Source organism: Podarcis pityusensis, assembly GCF_964106645.2.
Source record: "Podarcis pityusensis genome assembly, chromosome: 3".
NCBI lineage: Eukaryota > Metazoa > Chordata > Lepidosauria > Squamata > Lacertidae > Podarcis > Podarcis pityusensis.
Window position 1 is genome coordinate 104966996 of NC_138026.1, and position 21832 is coordinate 104988827.

The 21832-nt window shown below is 46.0% G+C and overlaps 1 protein-coding gene across 4 annotated transcripts in view; it reads right to left on the reverse strand.

Moving 5' to 3' along the window:
- LOC308472892 (phosphofurin acidic cluster sorting protein 2-like) overlaps positions 1-21832 on the reverse strand; it is a 173655-nt gene that overhangs the window by 44006 nt on the left and 107817 nt on the right. For all 4 annotated transcript variants that reach the window (XM_080998135.1, XM_080998134.1, XM_080998133.1 and 1 more), the window contains exon 2: positions 15362-15449. In XM_080998135.1, coding sequence (XP_080854261.1) covers positions 15362-15449 — 88 coding nt within the window. The remainder of the gene's footprint in view (positions 1-15361; positions 15450-21832) is intronic.

Below are 21832 nucleotides of genomic sequence, written 5' to 3' on the forward strand. Positions count from 1 at the left end.
CCAGCTACCACTGGAGAAGGGGCATGGGAGGAGCCTGGAGAAAAGAGAGGTTACCTGCTAAAGGAGGGGCAGGCAGGAGAAGACGGCAATCTGGAGGAGATAAGAACTAGTGGAGGTAAGGAAGTTGGGATATCTCCTTCCCAATTTAAACAAAGTAGAAGCATAGCAGAAAGCAAGTATGGAGTGACTGAATGGTACATTAACTGCTTCATCCTCTTAGCAGATCTTACCTGCAGGCAGTTGTTAAAAATGAAGCAGGAAAACTGTTAAAAATCATTTTGCCTCCTTTGGTTTGTGTTGACTGCACTCTACATTCGGGGCAGTGGGGGGTGGGGGGAGAAATGAACATTAATTTAAGTGAAGTGCCCCATTATGCTGTGGTTGGAATAAGCCTCTAATGTTCCTGTCACAGATCTAGGGGTCCTTGGTAAGTAACTACTTCTATTTTTACCGTGGCACCCCCAGGGAGGAGCACTAATTCGGTCTCGGAAGGCAATTAGTCACCCTAGCTGTTGCAATGGTGCCAATCACACCACAGCAAACCAGCTGCCACCATGCGACGTATTATTTATTCCCTTAGTGAAAGTCTGAGGAGGGGGAAAGCACAACTGAAAGAACCTCTATGGAGATATTTATGCCTTCATTCTTCAACTTCTAAACTTCTGGCTTTTCACTTCATCTCGGCTTCGCTCCTGAAAATCTGTCTATGCCACTTATTCCAAAATCCATAGATCAAAACACCAGAGGCACAAACCTGGCGCATTGAAACGCTGAGTAGGGCTGGGCCAGAGCAGATCAGGTACAATACTGTTTTTAAAAAAAAACTAAGTAGAAAAAAACACTATTTTATGGACTATAAAATGAAGGATTGAAATGCTATAATTCTAAGATTCTTTCCTCAGCTGCTACTGCAGGACAGTTACATGGGTACATGCTTCAAGATTGAATTTCCAGCAGTAAAGCGCTTTAGAAGGGAAAAACTTGCTCCAATTCCAGTATAGAGGCATCACTTTACAGCCCAGGAGTCAATCTGGAAATCAGAACTGAAGACTTATTCAGATGGACTATGAGATGTATTTTTTTTATTTCTATTTTACCTTTGAGGGTCACATTCCTTGGGGGAAATATATTGGAGGTAGCATGAGGGAGATGGGCAGAGCCCCCCCCCCCCATGTGTGTCTGCTTTCCCCTCTTCCTCCGTCCCCATCCTTTCTGGCTCCCATCCTGCTTCCCCCCTCCAATTAACACAGGTCAGAACGTATCCATTGGGTGCTGACCTGCCACTTACCTTCCCCAGACAGGACTTGCATGCCTTGTTATATGCTGCATCCGCCTAAGACTTGCTAAGAGTTCTGTATCCACCCAGTTCCCACAGGAATGAGATATACTGCTTTACTGCCTGTACCCTGATCTGCAATCAAACATTCTCTAATAAAACCATTGCTTTCTCCTCTCCATTCAGACCCCCCACAGCTCACTGCAAGACTTATTTCTACCCAAGCTCACTGTGTGGTACAGTTGGTTTTCAACTTACGCACTTTTAATCTGCGAACGTTCAGCTTTACGCACATGGCAGAAATTTTAAAAGGGGTGGAAAGGGGGCAGGGATTTGGTGAAAACGACTTTGGCAATCCCACCCACTGTCAGGGACTGGCTGGATGAGGAAGAGTGGAGGGCACCAAGTGCCCAAGAGCCCCCCAGGGAGGATGGGGGGAAAGATGACCCTGGATCGTGGTGGTGGGGCAGCCTGGGGAAGGGACAAGTTGGGAGTTGCTTGAATCAAGATTTCAACAATCAAGGGGGGTGTCAGAAGGAGGAGGCCCTTGAGGGACAGGGCTAGAGGCTGAGAGTCACAGTGTGAGCACAGACTCAGGCAGAGAGGAGTCAGAGGTTGCCCTTGCTACCCAGACCCAGTCCTGCTGGCTCTCGTCTCCCTCTGATACCCTGATCGAGGAGAGTCCTGCGCGTTGCTGAGCAAGTAGCCAGACAGACCCAGAGGAAGAGCCCCATCGGCTAGGGAGGGATCGAGAGTGAGAGGTTAGAGGGGAAGGGAAGGGCCAGTGGTCAGTTTCAGTAATGTCTCCAGCTGGATTAAGATGAACCAAAGGAACTCTGCTGTGTTGTCACTTCCTGTGAATAAAAGCTAACTTCATTTTGTTCCTCACATTCTTTCCTGCCCTGTAGATGACTTGTGCTCGCCTGACAGCTCCTTGACACCCACCAACAAATGGTTTTTACTATACGGTCGTACCTTGGATCCCGAATGCCCTGGAACTTGGACGCTTTGGCTCCCGAACCCCACAAACCCGGAAGTGATTGTTCCGGTTTGTGAATGTTCTTTTGGAACCTGAACGTCCGACGGGGCTTCTGATCGGATGCAGGAGCTTCCTGAAGCCAATCAGAAGCCACAATTTGGTTTTCAACCATTTTGGAAGTCGAACGGATTCTGTTCGACTTCCAAGGTATGACTGTAAGCGACTTTGGCCTTAGGCGCAATCCCCGAATGTAACCCCTGTGTAAGTTGTGGGCTTGCTGAAGTTTTGTCATATGCAACCTGCAGTCCACAAGTTAGACACACCTGGGCTATATTAAGATAACTCTTTTGTAACTATCAGAACCATCTGTTCTGCAGAATTGCATCCAGCCATTTGACCTGCTCCTCCAGTTGACCTCTTGAGAATTCATCCTCATTTGCTTGCCAGGGAGGTTACATGCCAATGAACATTCATTCTGATTTGCTTGGGTGAGGGTTATACATCTTCCTGTTAATCAGACGTTTATCCCTGTCACTCTCCTAATTGCAAAAAGTCAGGGGTTTTATAGGGGGGAGGGAGTGGATTTGTTGTGCCAGAGTGCTTTAATCCACTTTAATTGCTCAAATATAAATTTCCGGTATGCGAATGAATCCTGCCCTACACAATAATGGCAATCTGGAGGGGACTAGAGAGATCACTTGCTGGGAGTGAGACTGTCTGTCAGAATGAACACTTCCCTTCAATGGGGAGGCAGAAACAGCTTATCCTGGGAAGCCATTTGATGTAAAGTGTAGATCTAAGAGTTGACGGTGGAACCACCATTGCTGCAAAGATGCACCCCTAATGGTAATGCATTTTTGAAAAAGACTCTTTAAAGAACAAAGGGAACGCTGGAGAACCACCTTCCCAACAGGAACCGAAAGTATCTGGGATGTTTTCAGAAGCTCTTGACTACCAGAAAGAAAACTAACTGGCATTCTTTGAAGATCTTTGAAGTGCAGTTATCTACCATCCTGTTCTCCAATTTATGGAGCCCTCTCGATTCACAGTTAAATATGTCTTTACATAACTTACTTAACCCACATTAATATAACTCTGGATACAAATATCCTTCCCATCAACAGAGACCCAAAAACATCTAGAGAACAAGAACCAGTATCTCAAACAGTAGGGATGTATGGACCTGTCGGTTTCTCATTTTCCCAACCTTAAATTCCATTCTCCACATTTCTGCAGTAACTTGCATTTATATTATATTATATTATATTATAGTCATGAAATTTGCCAGCATTTTACTAGGACATTCTACTAACAAGCAGATTTTTGTATGTAATTTCCCCTAATGTACACATTTCTTCTTATAATGCATTTGTATGTTATTTCCACTAATATATGAATTTTTATGCACACTTTACCATAGCGATGTTTTTGTATACTTCAACTGCCTGGAAAACTGCACTCCAAAATTCGGAAAAGAGCAAATTTTGAAGGAAGGCGTGCATATTATTTTGGAAGGTATGGATTTGTCAGGTTCACCTTTAAATGTGAACTAAATGGAATTTCTCCCTCATCCCTATCAACCATAGAATCATAAAATCTTAGAGTTGTAAGGGACCCCAAGGGTCATCTAGTCCAACCCCCTGCAATGCGGGAATCTAAGCTAAAGCATGAAAGATGGCTAGCCAACCTCTGCTTAAAAACCTCCAAGGAAGGAGAGTCTACCACCTCTCATGGGAGTCTGCTCCACTGCTGAACAGCTCTTATTCTCAGAAAGTTTTTCTGAATGTTTAGTCGGAATCTCCTTTCTTGCAACTTGAAGCCAAACATGCTCCCTCCTCCATGTGACAGCCCTTACGATATTTGAAGATGGCTATCACAGTTCCTCTCTGTCTCCTTTTTCACAGGCTAAACGATCCTCGTAAGGCTTAGTTTCCAGACCCTTGATAATCTTGGTTGCCCTCCTCTGCACACGTTCCAGATTGTCAACATCCTTCTTAAATTGTGGTGCCCAGAATTGGACACAGTAGCCCAAGGATTAAGACATTCTGGGAGATGATTTATAATGAAATGAAAAAGGTATTTAAATATACCTTTCTGAAGAAACCAGAGGCTTTTCTCCTGGGCATGGTCGGCCAATTGGTGCCAAAGAAGGATAGAACTTTTTTTATGTATGCTACAACAGCAGCAAGAATACTCATCGCGAAGTATTGGAAGACTCAAGATTTACCCACCCGGGAAGAATGGCAGATGAAGTTGATGGACTACATGGAACTGGCGGAAATGACTGGCAGAATCCGAGACCAGGGAGAAGAGTCGGTGGAAGAAGATTGGAAAAAGTTTAAAGACTATTTACAGAAATATTGTAAAATTAATGAATGTTAGAAAAATGTTGGAATGAAGTTATATGGCTTCAGTAGAAATGTTATAAGGAATTAAGTATAAATAGATTAACAGAGAATTAAAGGGAAAAATAAGGTTAAAATGTGTTAAGATAAATATAGGATTGAAAGCAGAGGAAAATGGAAAGGAATTGCTGAAACAACTAAATAGAAGTGGAATACAAAAAGGGAGGTGTGAGGAGGTCATGGAAATAAGTGAATGAAAGATTGAAATTATTTGATGTGTTTTAAATTGTTTTTGTTTTGTTTTCTTAGTTTAAATTGTTTTTGTTTTGTTTCTTTAGTTTAAATTGTTTTTGTTAGTTTAGTGTTAGGTATTGTTTTTGTATTGTATTGTATTGTTTATTTTCTTTTTTGATGTATGTTCAAATTGTTGGAAAGTAATAAATATCATTTAAAAAAAAACAACAGAATTGGACACAGTATTCCAAGTGTGGTCTGACTAAGACAGAATAGAGTGCTACTATTACTTCCCTTGATCTATACTTCTCTTGATGCAGCCTAGAATAGCATTAGCTTTTTTTGCTGCTGCATCACACTGTTTACTCATGTTAAGCTTCTGGTCCACCAAGACCCCTAGATCCTTTTCACATGTACTGCTAGTAAGCCAGGTGTTCCCCATCCTATATTTGTGCATCTGGTTCTTCTTGCCTAAGTGCAGAACCTTACATTTGTCCCTATGGAAATTCATTTTGTTAGCTTGCTCCCAGTTTTCTAATACGTTAAGATCATTTTGAATTCTGATTCTGTCTTCTGTGGCATTAGTTACCCCTCCCAGTTTGGTGTCATCTGCAAATGATAGTGGTTGCCAAAATTTATAGTAATACAGAGCTGTGGCCCTCCAAAGGTTGCTGCTGGACTCCAGTCAGTCCCAGCAAGGACAACAAATGTTCAGGGATAACGGAAATTGTAGTTCAGCAAAACCACAATACCAAACACCTGATTTCAAAGCTCCTAAGATCCACAGGCCATGAGCCAAGATAACAAAGAAATATCATGGAATTGTAGGGAACATGAGGGTCATCTAGTCCAACCTCTTGTAATGCAGGAATCCTTCGCTCAATGTGGGGCTCAAACCCATGACCCCGAGATTAAGAGTCTCATGCTCTACCTACTGAGCTATGGGTCATTTCCAGTGCTGTGGTAGATACAGGCTGACCTGAAAGGAAGAGGTGTCGGTAGTGAAGCTATGGAATGCCTCCTTTGTTTGGACCAAACTGCACATCAGTTTACCGAATATATGAATCTGTTTTCATAAATTGGCCCAAAATTTGGGAAATAAATGTTTCCGCACTGTTTCAATTACATGACATGGTCATCTCAGCTTTCTCAAAAGCGAATTTGGTAGCACTGCTTTCAGCTGAATGGCTTGTTGTGTTAATTTCTTGCCCTTATTTTTATTCCCTCTCTGTTCTTTGGGTGTTATTATCCCACCCTCTTAACAGCTGGTTGTGACACCTAAATAATCACCCACAAATTGAGTTAACAAGTTGTTTTTGTTCCTCTGCCTCTGTAATTATTCATGCCGGGAAGCATTTTGTGCTGTGGAAATCAAATGCAAATAGGAAATGAGCCTGGACCGGCCTCAGCTTCTGCCTCCCTGTCTTTTTTATCTCCTCCCTGGCAGGAAGCAGGAGAGGAACACAGCAGCTCTCCAAACTTCAGTTTTACCATTAGGTCTGTATAGAAAACACTATGGTTTTCCCAGTAGAGACGTATGGAAGTGAGAGCTGGACCATAAAGAAGGCTGATCGCCGAAGAATGGATGCTTTTGAATTATGGTGCTGGAGGACACTCTTGAGAGTCCCATGGACTGCAAGAAGATCAAACCTATCCATTCTCAAGGAAATCAGCCCTGAGTGCTCACTGGAAGAACAGATCCTGAAGCTGAGACTCCAATACTTTGGCCACCTCATGAGAAGAGAAGACTCCCTGGAAAAGACCCTGATGTTGGGAAAGATGGAGGGCACAAGGAGAAGGGGACGACAGAGGACGAGATGATTGGACAGTGTTCTCGAAGCTACCAGCATGAGTTTGACCAAACTGCGGGAGGCAGTGGGAGACAGGAGTGCCTGGCGTGCTCTGGTCCATGGGGTCACGAAGAGTCGGACACGACTAAATGACTAAACAACAACAACCCCAGCACCACCAGGAGGTTCCCTATACTGTCCTGAACTCTTACAACAGGAATTGGAAAGTATTTTCAGTTCAAGGGCCACTTTCCATTTTGGGCAATCTTTTGAGGGCAGCATGCTAGTGATGGGCAACTGACAACCAATGTCGATTTCATTTTCGTACAGTGGACTGGTTTCTACACACACTAACACCCCCTTCTCCCTACATCCAGCAAGCAAGAGGCTCAGCCTTGGTCAGTATGGTCAATGGTCAGGGGTGATGGGAAGAAGCATCCAATAATATCTGGAAGGCCACAGGTTTCCCATTCCTGCCATAGGCCGTGACTACTTCAGACTCCTCGCTGTTCCATCCTTCCACTCAGCTCCCACCAATTCTCAAAGCGGGATGGGGGATAAGAAAGTGGGGTGGCTCCATTTCAAATTAGGCCAAAGGTAATTCAGCTCATGGTCCATCCACCATCCTCATCACTATGCCATCGTCATCGTCTACCCTCGCCCAGGTGGTGGAGCTGGGAGAGGCAGCTGTCAGGCACTCCTATAGAAGGTCCACCTTTCTGCAAAGGATGGAAGAGGCTGGAGGATGAGGAAGCTGTCGATCCAAGTGCTTGCTAGGATGGGGCAAATCCGTCAATCTTGTGTGTTTTCCGCCAGCCCGTTCTCCACATTTCTGCATCAGTTTGCAGTTTGCAGATTTGAATTAGTAGCATTTTTGCCACTTTTTTGCCACTTTTTCGGCTGAACAAATTGGGGCACAAATGCTCCAAACAAACAATGTTCAGCCGAACACACTTACAACCCCCTTCATGCTCAACATGAGATGGTTAGGATGGAGCAGGCAGGCGCATGCTTGCCACTGCCCAGTTTAAACCCTCCTGTGTTACTCTGAATGCCCAAACAGGGAGTGCAGCAAAAGAGAAGCTGTGGGATTGCAGCGGTGGATTAGGCCTAGAGACACCCAGATTTAAAGATCCCCATTCAGCCTTTACCTTAGCCATAAAGCTCACAGAGTGACCTGGGATCAGTTGCCACCTTCGCAGAGTTATTGTGGGAAGAAAATAGGTGGTGGTGGTGAGAAGCACATACCCCACACCCTGAGCTCCTTTCAGAAAGGGCAAATGATGAGTCACAACAGTTAAGGCCTCTGCTTGCCAGTCTCCCCATAGCATCCCTGCCACCAACTTAGGTAAAGGTAAAGGGACCCCTGCCCATTAGGTCCAGTCGTGGCCGACTCTGGGGTTGCGGCGCTCAGCTCGCTTTATTGGCCGAGGGAGCTGGCATACAGCTTCCGGGTCATGTGGCCAGCATGACTAAGCCGCTTCTGGCGAACCAGAGCAGCGCACGGAAACGCCGTTTACCTTCCTGCCGGAGCGGCGCATATTTATCTACTTGCACTTTGACGTGCTTTCGAACTGCTAGGTTGGCAGGAGCAGGGACCGAGCAACGGGAGCTCACCCCGTCACGGGGATTCAAACCGCCAACCTTCTGATCAGCAAGCCCTAGGCTCTGTGGTTTAACCCACAGCGCCACCACCAACCTAGGTATCAGAATATGTTGAACACAAACAGCCCCATTCCTGACTGTGACCATCCCCTGAGGCCCTTGTTCGTGTGCCTCCTCCATGAGAGGTCTGGAGAGCGGCAACACGAGAACGGGGCCTTTTCTGCAGTGGCTCCGTTTGTGAAATGCTCCCCCCAGGGAGGTTCACCTGGCGCCTTCATTATACATCTTCAGGTGCCAGGCGAAAACGTTCCTCTTTAACCAGGTCTTTGTCTGATTAATATTCCCTGGCCTTTTAAATGTGGTTGTGGGAGGGGGTTTATTGTTTTGTTTTAACTATATTGTGCTTTTATTTCGTATTTTTATCTTGTGAATGGCCCTGAGATCTTTGGATGAAGGGCGGGATATAAATTTAATTAATAAAAAATAAAATAAAGAGGTATGGACATTTGTGCCATATTGCAGGATTTCTAGGATGGTAGCCACGCAAACCCCAGCCATCATTGCACTGCAGGCCACAGCAACATGATTAAGCCGGCATTGGGGGGGGGGGAATTGCTGTCAACTAGATGCCCCCATTTGTATTCCTAACACACTCCCATCTCTCAGGACTGGACACTTCCAGCCTAGCCAGTGTTTTGAATGGCAAAAGGCCTCCACAATGCATTCTCAAAGCCATTTCCATTCTGCGGCTGTGTGTCCCAGATACTAAAAAGTCTTGAGAAATGTTCCCCCTTTGGGGCATATGTTTTCTTGTTTTCTGAACATGTTTCTGGTTGGTTTCAAAGAAATCCCTCCAGTCATTTGAGACACAAGCACAAACAAAACGGTAGGGGAAAGGGGGGTGGGGGAATCATTCCTCTTTACTGCATTAAAAAGCCGCTGCAATCCAGGGTGCAAAAATGATGCAAGTAAACTCTAATAAGAACCATATGATTTGCACGTCCTGAAAAATTAGATGCAAACTATGAAAAAGGAGTGTGATGAGGTCTGCAGAGTTGCTTAAGAAATCCATTAATTTTTAATGGAATAAAAACCCAAGCCGTGATAAGTCTTCATGTTCACGCTGGCATTTCTCCCATCTGCTCTAACAATGGCATTTGCTGTCACAGGCGTCTGACGGTGGCAGCATTCAAACTTTACAATGGAAAAATACTACACTGATGGCAAGAGTAGAGTACATAGTTAGTATCACAGCTGCTACAGACATTAGCTAAATTGTTTTAAAACATTAGAACTTAAGCCGGCAGATAAACGGCCTTCTTAGCACTCAGTTCAGATATAGTCCCACATTCAGCGCCTCTGACTCTCAGAACCTATTTTTGCCACCCACTCCCATTTTCAGCACGAACCAAGCCCTGACACACTCGGTTCTTGTTATCGCCGGAAAATTCTGAGTACAGTGGCACCTCGGGTTACATACGCTTCAGGTTACATACGCTTCAGGTTACAGACTCTGCTAACCCAGAAATAGTACCTCGGATTAAGAACTTTGCTTCAGGATGAGAACAGAAATCATGCTCCGGCGCCGCGGCAGCAGCAGGATGCCCCATTAGCTAAAGTGGTGCTTCAGGTTAAGAGCAGTTTCAGGTTAAGAACGGACTTCCAGAACAAATTAAGTACTTAACCCGAGGTACCACTGTAGAGTGGTACCTTTGGATGTGAACGGGATCCGTTCTGGAGCCCCGTTCACATCCTGAGCAGAACGCAACCCACGTCTGCGGGTCTGCGATTCGCTGCTTCTGCGCATGCGCGTGACATCATTTTGAGTGCCTGCGCGAGTGGCGAAACCCGGAAGTGACCCGTTCCGTTACTTCCGGGTCACCGCAGAACGCAACCTGAAAACGCTCAACCTGAAGCTACTTTAACCTGAGGTATGACTGTATACAGACGTGCAGAAAAACCACACCCCAAGGGCTACAACTGGAACCCACATAACCACCCCAAGCAGTTTCTCATTCTGCTACTAAGAACCTGCAGACTGTGGATCCTATAGATGCAATCGCAGAAGGGAACAGCAGGCACAGGAAGAAAGTCTCACCCTTCTTTTGGAGTAGTCCAAATCTGGAACAGTTCATACTGGGCCTGTTGTCAACATCCACGTATCCCACCCACCCCAACAGAAGACACAGCTGGGTGGTTGGATTTCCTAGCATCACCATTTAAATTTCCCACAGTGCAAAGCCCCCAAAATCTCCAGCTAGGACTGAAAGAGACCCCTGCCTGAAACCCTTGAGAGCTGATGTCAGTCACCGCAGACTGGGGTTGGCAACATGATGCCCTCCATATATTTGGGACTACAGCTTCCCGCATCCCTGGCTATTCACCACGCTAACTACAGCTCATGGGATTTGAAGACCAAAACATCTGGGGGGCGGGGTACAAGGCATGCAGGCTACCCTGGTGTAGACAATACTAAACTAAGGGGACCAAGGGGCTGACTTAGTAGAAGCTTTATTTTTCTGCAGAAAATTGGGTGGCCGCTGGCTGCAAAGAATCATCAAGCTTGGCAATTTCAGTTGGTAAACAAAGCTAAAAACTCTGAAATTGCCAAGCTTGATGATTCTTTGCAGCCTGCGGCCACCCAATTTTCTGCAGAAAAATAAAGCACTAGAAAATTTTCTGCCCCATATCACGGCTGAATTTGACTCAATAAACATGGTTGTTCCAACAAACCTCCACCACAACCTGCCATATTAGAGTCTCGCTAGTTTTCTTTGAGGCTGGGCCTTATGCACAACACATAGATTTCCAAGCATGGCTATGAAACGTCTCCATCCAATGCGGGGCGTGTGGGTGTCACATGGCCAGCTGTTCTCTGCGCACCATGCCTCCCTGTGGCTCCCATTCGGACATGCCATTTGGACAACCCTCGATATGCATGTGAAGACCAGGCCCCGGGGCGACTTTAAAACACACACCAGCTTCGGCTACTAATCCCAGATTTAAATCCTAATGACTGCAGTGCACAGAAACGCCCGGGCAGGACGCAAAGCTCTCGCTGGCCCTTCGCCCCTGCCTGCTGTCGGGAGCATCAGCGGCTTTACGAAACAGCTGACAAGAGCACAAGAAGGGCACAGCCAGGAAGCTGGGAGAGGGAGGGGGTGGCGAGGCCTTTATTTCCATCAAAGGAATTTATGCACCCATCTTGCTCTGCTCCACTTGCTGCAGAATGAGGGAGAAGGTCAGCAGATCGGGGAATTGACATTCGGTCAGCACCTTCGCTGCGCTTTCTAGGTGCCCACTGGAAACTTTTCCGTTTCAGAAAGCCTATTGATTTAGCTAACATTTGTTTCCAACGTTTTATTGATTTTAATTATGGTTTTATGTATACAGTGGTACCTCAGGTTAAGTACTTAATTCGTTCCGGAGGTCCGTTCTTAACCTGAAACTGTTCTTAACCTGAAGCACCACTTTAGCTAATGGGGCTTCCCGCTGCTGCCCCGCCGCCGGAGCACGATTTCTCTTCTCATCCTGAAGCAAAGTTCTTAACCTGAGGTACTATTTCTGGGTTAGCGGAGACTGTAACCTGAAGCGTATGTAACCCGAGATACCACTGTATTTGGTGTATACACACACACATAAACGTGGACTTATACACTGCTTAGAGAATTTATTTTCTGAGCAAGTGGTTTACAAAATAAGTAAGCAATTAAATAAACAAAACAAAACAAAACTTGGCTAGAGGAGGAGGAGGACAGGGACTTGCTGCGTACTGAGGTAAGGATCCAAATATGTCTGCTCAGCAATATAGAATCATAGGACCGTAGAGTTGGCAGGGACCACAAGGATCATCTAGTCCAAACCCTTTTGTGCCCAACATGGGGCTTGAACCCTCTTCTCTTGACACATTCACTAGAAAGGGAAGAGTGGAAGTCTGGGAAGACTTGGGGATGGGGGGCCTTTCAGAACAGACCGCAAGTCCTCTTCAACATGAAAGGATTTGCCAACAGGTGTGCAAGAAAGGGAGGGAGCTGCAGCTCAGTGGGTGACACTGGGGGTGGGGGAAGGATTGGGTGGAAGGAGATACAATGTCCTGAGAACCTGGGGAGCTCCTGCCAGTCAGAGCTGACAACACTAGACTCAATGGACAATGAGTGGTTCTGGCATAAGGCAGCTTTTCCGAAAAGCTCTTCTGTGGCAGGGGCGGGCAGATTTCAGGCTTTCAGGATCTACTCTGTGTTTTTCTAAAACCCAGAGATCCAACAATTGGGGCCTGGTGCAAAAGCCACACATTTTAGATTAAATAGCAGGATGCTGCTAGCACAGGGATTTACTGGTCTGAGCTCACTGGGCTTCCACAGAAAAAGGCAGCAACCATGCCTGGTTAGCTCAAGTTTCCTTCATTTCAGCAGTCTACGTTGAAGGGGATGGGAGTGATCATTTCGTTGGGAACATTAAAGAGATCTTTGCTGATCTTTTGCACAATGCCCAGAAATCTAGCAGTAGACCGAGACCCACCTTCTGCCCACGCACCCACCCACCCTGCTCAAAAGGGCTATTATTACAATAACTATCTACTACCTGGGCACAAATCATTATTAGAGAGATAGAGAGGAGATTTCCCCCTCCTTCCTACGAACAATGCATGCATTTTAGAAGGGGAGGGCAAAGAAGTTCATGACATCACCATCACATGCCCTGATTGTCCTCAACTTTAGCCAAACAGTGCCCAATATAGTCTTCTAAAAACGAGAGCTAAGGAGCTGTCAGAAAAGGAGAAGGGGCCCCTCTGCCGCCCCCTGTACTCCAAGCACCGCTAGAAATTCTAGCCACAAATTTAGGTTTGTCACCAAGCGTGCACTCGACAGGGAGCTTCATACACCTGTGGCTCCCTGGATTTTGCCTATATCAGCTGTCCCTTAGTGCCCTTCAGATGCTGTTGGGATGACAACTCCCCTCACTATTGGCTATGCCGGCTGGGTCCGATGAGAGTTGTCATCCAGCAACACCTAAAGGGTAGTTGGTTGGGGAAGGCTGGTGTGTTATGACATGTGTCTGCTTAAATACATGTTTGCTCATTCAAACATTTCAGTTTTAAGCACATAGGCAAGTACATGTCTCAAAACTATAAGATGCAAAGTAGGCTGATCTTTTTACTTCTGGCGCCCCATTTAGGAAAGTTCTTATTCAATACCTTCTGCAGAATGATGATGATTACTGTATTTTAATATTGTGTTGGAAGCCGCCCAGAGTGGCTGGGGAAACCCAGCCAGATGGGCGGGGTATAAATAATATATGATGATGATGATGATGATGATGATGATGATGTATTACTTATACCCCCACTCATCTAACTTTGGAACTCCTTGCCTATTGACATGAGGCAGGCGCTGAACTTTTTCTGCTGCCCGCACAAAGCACTTTTCTTTAGGAAAGCCTACCGAGACACGTACAAGTTACAGGCCCTTTACTTCTTTTTCGCTACTGTTAATTTAAATCATTCCTGAACATTGTCAAGCAGAGGCTTGACAACCATATGTCAGGAGTGCTCTGATGGTGTTTCCTGCTTGGCAGGGGGTTGGACTCGATGGCCCTTGTGGTCTCTTCCAACTCTATGATTCTATGATTTTCAAATACCTGTGTTAATTGTTTCTACTGATAATTTTAACACACATAAAAATTGTTAAATAAATACTTAAACAAAAACTCTCCTCCTCCTTCTATCCCATTGTGTGTTAAGTGCTTGAAGGCTACGAAATAGCTGCTGCATTCTGGCGCTGCGGGGTAGCTACCCTTTCAGAGACTGTACCCATATATCCTTGTAATGCACGTCATATATTTCTTTACTCCTAGAAGGTTATGAGCCCCAAGGGACAAGAACAGCACATTCAAAATCCCCAAGTGGAAGGGATCCAAGAAAAGCAGAAAACACAGAAGGCTGAAGCGCCCCTGACAGCATTTCCAAAGTTCAAAATGCAAGGCCTCCCTTGCGATAGGCAAATATTTCATTAAAAACGGCAGTTTGTCTCATTTACGAGATGGCTTCTTTGCTTTATGAGGCGGTCCCTCGGTCCAGCATTTGAGGCAGGCCCAAGATAGGGAGATTTGTGCTCTGCGGGTGCCTACCCTGGAGCACAACGAGGCCACAATCCCAGCGATTCCTGGCAAGACGGCCTGATGGGGATTGGTTTCCTGGTGCAGAACTCTGCTCCGAGTTTTGAGACAGAAATGGGTCGCATGAATCTGCATAATTCTGTTGGCGCGCTTAATTCCATTCATTTGGTTGTTCAATTTATATATTTTTGGCAAATCTTTGTTTGACAGATGCTAAGAAAATAAAGCTGTGGAGGGTTTTTCCCCAGCTGAGGGACTGGAAATCAACAAGAAACAGCCATACCAGGGAGGACAGACCACAAACCCAGATCCAAACAGACCCTAGACTTCCATTTAACTCCTAGAACATAGGAAGCTAGGGGAAAGATGGAAAAGTGTCAATCCAGCTGTTCCCGGACTCTAAGCCCAATCATCCCTTACCATTGACCAGGCTGGCTGGCACAAATGGGAGTTGGAGTCCCACAACCGCTGGAAGGCTGCAGGCTCCCTATCCTTGACTTGCAGGGTGCAAAAGGCTGGTCCCACTTTCTGAGTTTCCATGTCCGAGATAATAGCCTTCCCCCCTCCCTCGCCTTAAGGTGAATGAGATGAGCTATGTTCTCGAAATAAAAAGAATGAAGCAATAGCAGAGCAATTTAGGGAAGTCCACGAGCTCGTAAACAAACTTTCGCACAAAGGAGGAAGACGTTTCGCCCTTCTGGGCCCTTCCTAAACAATCTCGCCATTCTATAGCAGCCTGCTGGCTCCAACACATTTATCACACTCGCTGTTTCCTAGAAGTCAAAGGTCAATGTACAGAGACATGGAGGGTGGTGCCCTTCCTCCATCTCTATTTTTTAAAAAAGCCTTGCAGAAAACAAGCAAGAAGTAGCCCCCATGTAAAGGCCAGCGGCTAGATGTCTGGCACAATGGAAAGAAGCAACAGCTTGAAGATGGAGAGGCGGTAGGAGCGAGATGGCAAAGAGAGGCACCTGTCGCATAACCAGAGATACCTGAGGACACGAGATCAGCGGCTTACCTGGATCTTCACAGCAATGAGCACAGAGCTGAGCTCCTTGTCCAGTTCCCTCAGCACGGTCAGCTTCTTCAGGCGGAGACTGCACAGCCTGTAAGACAGAGAGAATGGGACACATTCAGGCACCACCATCCCAGGGCCCCTGCCGCATGGTACGAGGCGCTTTGGAGACAGCCTGGAAGGTCGGCAGGCCACCGCTGCTCCCGCAGCTGCCTGCCCGGCAGAGGAAGAGGGCGAAGCCGTGCACCGCCACGGAGAAAGCGGATCGGAAAAAGAGGAAAGGAGGGAAATTAACAGAGCCAAAGCAGGATTAAGGGGGATTATGCGCCGACAGGAAGTTGCAGGGCATGTGGAGCAGAGATCCCTGCCCAGCAGGAGCCACGGCCAGCTCTTCGCTCAGACATCTCGGCTAACCCTGCCGTTGCTTGGATAGAAATGACCCGGTTCAAGGCAACCCTGCCCTCAACTTCACATAACCAAAAATAAAATAAAATAAATTCACACTGCTTATTTACAAGTCGCATTTTAACCATGTGATGCAAAAAAGCAACTGCTCTTTACGATGGATTATCAGTGCTCCAATCCGACGCTAAGAGACACAGGAGCTGAATGATAAGCTGGCAGTCCAAGCTGGCAAGCAAGTCCATGAATCTCTTGGTCTGTTTGTCCAATCATGCTGGCTCCCCCAAGTTTCGTCCTGCCTCGGATTTGCAAGCATCCCTTGGCCCAATTCTCCCTGATCCACCTGCACTGAGTAGAGGGAAATGCCAACCCCCCTCCTGCGCATCACGATTTATTTTTAAAACAAATAAACAAAAATACATGTACATCAGATTGTAGGCATTCAAGATGAGGGGAAGAAAGAAAACCAATACAGGTTGCAGAAATGAAGACTGGGTGCATTAAGTATAAAATATGACCCATCATCTCTTTCTGGTTTTTCAGAACATAAGAGGAGCCGTGCTGGATCAGGCCAACAGACCATCTCATCTAGCATCCTGTTCTCACGGTGGCCAACCAGATGCCCGTAGGAAAAGCACATACACAACAACACTCTCCCCTCCTGTGCTTTTCCACGGGGTCTACTAGCTGCAGCCCACCAGAGAAAGAAAACTGCTCCTAATACCACCAGGAGGAGAAGATCCAGATTATCTATGAATTCCACATACTTGCTTAACATGCCAGGACCAGTTTCATTATACCGGCAGTTTTGTAATATTGAGATGGCACTAGGAGCAGCTGCTGGGAAAAGGGGAGTATATAGGGATCAATACAGCACACAGCACCTGGGCAGCACTAAACATCGCCATTGTAAAAAGCAGATGGAAGAATCCCACTCCCCGCATCTGCACCACCAGCATCCCTTTTGCTGGCATCAGTACGGGGACAGCAGTGGTCCAGATGTAGCTGTGCATTAACTCCAGATGGGTAGATTTAAGTGACATGGGGCAACTGTCCTATGCAATGCACCTTGAAAGTTCAGGTACAGCCATGTGTGAATTTTGGTACTGCACAGGTAGGGTGAAAAATAACACTTGTCACCATAATATTCAGCATCTTCAACTATTATTATTATTATTATTATTATTATTATTATTATTTCTAGCCCTTTAATCTGCAGAGTTCTCAAGAACTGTAGCAGTCCAAGAGTCCTTCAGCAACAGAAAGCAAAGACCAATTTCTGGATCATTTTTCCCACCAACCCAGCAGTGAACCAAAACTATATACCTAAGAGTCATTTTACTTGGCAGGCATCTGTAGAAATTTTGGCCTCTCTCAATTTAATATAATTGGTTACTTTCTCCACAAACGCACACACAAAACACAACATCCCACATCTTAACCGTGTTTTTAACATCTGGCACTTTAGAGTCCTTCCAAAGTCGTGCCAAAAAATATTTTGGCAGCTGCTATTAGATACTGAACCTTCTTTTAAAAAACAAACAAGCATATGCTTGAAGATTTCCCGATAGCCATAGCCAATAATACTCATCAAGGCAGGTTTGTAAACATGTGAGCCTCAGAATCCAGAGTGGTGTGTGAGTCGGATTTCCGCAGTTTGTGGCAGGAGAAGGAGGCCTCTTTTCTATCTGAGGATGCATGCTGACCAGAGCCTGTAGTGGGTGGGATCACTCTATTCTCTCTCTTTCTTTCTCTTTCTCTTTCCACCCTCCACTTTCCTTGTCCACTGAGTGGGATGCCAAAGAAGAGACAAATACCCCTTGCCCCTTTTATAGGTCTTCAAGAGTGTCAATTAGCACATCACCTTGCCAACAAAGGTCCCTATAGTTAAAGCTATGGTTTTCCCAGTAGTGATGTATGGAAGTGAGAGCTGGACCATAAAGAATGATGACCGCCAAAGAATGGATGCTTTTGAATTATGGTGCTGGAGGAGACCCTTGAGAGTCCCATGGACTGCAAGAAGATCAAACCTCTCCATTCTCAAGGAAATCAGCCCTGAGTGCTCACTGGAAGGACAGATCCTGAAGCTGAGGCTCCAATACTTTGGCCACCTCATGAGAAGAGAAGACTCCCTGGAAAAGACCCTGATGTTGGGAAAGATGGAGGGCACAAGGAGAGGGCACAGAGGATGAGATGGTTGGACAGTGTTCTCGAAGCTACCAGCATGAGTTTGACCAAATTGCAGGAGGTAGTGGAAGACAGGAGTGCCTGGCGTGCTCTGGTCCATGGGGTCACAAAGAGTCGGACACGACTAAACAACAACATGGGGTGATCTGCCAGACAGGACATACTTGGATTTTCTGGGGGGAAACTTTGATAAAGTCCGGTTCAAGGTGGGGATGATAAGGGACACAATGTAGAGTAGGTGCATAAGGGGATGCTGGGAGACGGCTGGCATGGATCCCCATGCCTACCATTCATGGATACAGCACTCACATTTAGGCACACTAATGAAGACATTGGAGGAGGTCTGCAAGTATGTACAAAACACATCATCACAAAAGTCAGGTCTCCTTTGCATAGAGTTTAGCTCACCTTGGCAAAGAATTTCCAATAAAAAATAAACCATCTTTCTGGGGTTGGTTGACACTGGCAAGTTTATCAGCTTTCCACTATCAACTGGGGCTGGCAGAAAGGTGGAGAGAGGAAGATGTACGAAGCAAGTGAATAAGAGGAAATTGCTTTCCAAAACTACGTGAAGCAAGACTGCACACAATGATGTGCCTGTTAGGAGAAATGAACACCAAAATGCTGCTGAATTTTCATGAGGACTTGTTTTTTTAAACACTTACAAACTGATGTGCAAATGTGGGAAACAGAATTTAGGATTTGAAAAGGAAGAAACTGAGAGAACGCAAAGTTGACCGATTCGCCCAAACCTACATTTCATACACTGGTCAGATTTGGGTGGTCATCTGTCAGCTTAATGACAAATGACATTTGTGCTCTGTACATGCTAGCACTTTGCTCCTCCCTTCACAACAGTCAGCTGTTAACCATTTCCCAGCCTGGACATAATGGGAAACTATTAATGGAAGGCTTCCTGGCTTGTATGGTGGCTGGTTTGTGCAATCGGAAAACTTTAGAACTCTCTCTCTCTCTCTCTCTCTCTCTCTCTCTCTCTCTGTGTGTGTGTGTTTGGTGGGGGGGGTCTGGCCTCCTTCTTATCTCAGCTTATTAACTTTAGATATCTGCAGCTGCCATGGTATATATTGAACTAGGGATAACCTGCTGTAGACAATTGTGGTTTTCAAGAAGACCATTAAACTGAAAAACAAATGCCCTCTTGGCTTTTAAGTCAATGGAATAGAAGCTATTGTAGAATAAATGAAAGAAAACACTCAGAAGGTAGAGCTGAGCATCCTGCCGTGTATACTATTGGGGGCAGCGGATAATGAATCTTGATATTGGAAATGGAGTGTCACAAATATGGATCTACTTTGGCCTGTGAGCTACGCACGTCTGGGGGCTTGGCCCTGTTTCACCAAATTAGGGATCATCCTAAGTGGGTGGCCCTTGGGACTTTCCCCATGGCCACCCCCCCCCCCCAAGGCACAGCTCCTCTCTCACAGTCTCCAAGTCTCTCTCCTTGAATGCCTTTTCGTGGCTAGATTGAAATTCTGATCTGTAATAATGCCCTTTGCTTGCCTGGATATAGAGGACTGTGTGTAAGAAACCTCTAACATTTACAAGGCTAGAATACAGTCTGCTGCACTAAAATTAAGAGCCATATTTGTCGTTCCACCCACTTTTGTCTCTAGCCCTGTCCACCACTGATATTCTGCCCCCAAAAGATGACCCACAAGGGAATGAGGCCTTTGGTCTGAAAACGGTTCGCCACCCCTGCTCTCTCTATAAACTTGAAAGCAACGAACCCTAGGTCATTTAAACCCCATCTACTCACAAGCAAGGCACCTCCCTCTCCCGCTGCAGCATAGCTGTCAACTTTCAGATTTGAAAATAAGGGATCAGCAGCCTCACCTGTCCCGGGGACAGTCTACAGGATATCTAACAATCCGGGATAGCTGCGGGAAGCTGTGGGAAACAGCGCTGGGATAAGGGAATTTCCCGCCCAAAAAAGGGAAGGTTGACAGCTATGCGCTGCAGCCCACTCCCAAACATGATCACATGGGAGGAAGTCTTGCTCGGTTCCAGGAGAGCAAATGCAGGACTGCAGGTAGATTCAGCTTCTGCAATCAAAGGGATTAAAAGGGCTTGAATAAGAAAGCAAAATCATTTTAAGATGAAGGCATGGAGTCTCTCCATTCATTCCCAGCGTCGCTGAAGATGACTGACTGTCATAAAGAGAATGCCTGAAATCTCAAATGAGTTGAGTAAGCCATTAAGTAGAGATCTAGTGTGCATTCTTAGCCCGCATCTATTAGAAAGCTTAGCGTTAAACTCACATATCCAAGAATCCATATGAAAAATTGTGTGTGTTTAGATGGCATATAATCATCAATGGAAAAGAAGCCGTACTGGCTGACATCTCCTTCTCCCTCCCTCCCCTGTGGGGGGATTTCCTAGTGCATTTTACAGACTAAGGCCCTATCTGCATTATACATTTAAAGCAGTATCAAACCACTTTAAGTAGTCATTGCTTCCCCAAAGAATCCTGGGAACTGTAGTTGATTAAGGGGGCTTGGGAGTTGTTAGGAGACCCTTATTCCCCCTGTACAGCGACAATTCCCAGAGTTCCCTGGGAAGAAGTTAAACCACTGCCCCTGGGGGAGCCATGCTACCATCATTTTCTGGTCCGATAGGTTTTCTCTTTTAGACATGGCAGCTGCTTTGCTTTATGCCATGACCCCCACTGCCGCCATTTTGTGACTGGCACCCACAGCACGGCCAAAAAGTTCCAAATGTGCTCCCTGGCCCCAAAGGACTGACCAGTTCTGGTGTATTGTATCTCTTCCTGGAGAGCTGTGTGATGGAGCAACAGCAGAATGGCAACTACAGCAGATGTAAGCCACCAAAAGCCTTTTTCTACAACAACCACACTTTTACAGCTCCCTAAGCCTTCGCCCTCCAGTTAAGAAGTCTATATTTACAATGGGGTTTTCATCAGTCCTATAGATACTTTTAAGGGTTTACGATATGCACTCCCTTTGTGGTTCTTTAGTCAGTCTGCAAACGACGACAGGCACCTCCACACAAGCCAATTAGGAGAATGCATCTTTTGGGACACTCTAGCAAAATGCTTTACCCCAATCCTCTTATTGCTACTGAGCACTAGCTTTCATTGATCTTCGGCTCACTATAATAAACCAGCCCTGAGACTAAAGGGAAAGTCTGGGTCCCAAGAGGGCACCGGTATTCACAGATCTCTAAACATACGCAAACAGATACGCACATACTAATTCCCAAACCTCCACCAGCTCCTTCCCGTGCCGCTTCAGGATCTATAGGGAAAGACGGGAGGAGCCCGCAGGAGTTGTCCTCTTGCTGGTTGCAGCTACGCAGGGAATGATCCAACAGTCAACAACTGCTCTCTTCTTTCCTCTTTTCTGGGGATCTGATCTAACAGGACACTTTTCACAAAGCAGCTGCTTTTCAGAATGGTGCCAAGGTTCAGACCCTTCTGACCCCTGTTGCCACCTTTACCGAAAAAGCCATGCTCCTTAATTCTGGATGAACGGAGGTGGGTTGCTCTTCTATGGTGAAAGAAATGCACTCTTGACCGTAGGCTCCTCCAGACAGCTTCTTTATCGAGCATTCACTTTGATTTATTCATGGTGCAGTTACACGGCGATGAAGCATTTGTCCTGATTTGCTTGTGGGTGTTTACACATCTTTCTGTCCATCGTCCATTCATTCCATGCTCTACGATGCATTTTGTTTTTAAAGCGTGCTTTAGTCCCATATTCAAGCAGGATCTACAGGCTTTGTGCCTGCAACAATATCATTGTGTAAGCCTGAATTTCCTGATAAGCGCTCAAATCCCTCCCACAAAATACAGACGGTCCGGAGGTGTCCCAAGTTCCAACATAAAGGTAAAGGTAAAGGTAAAGG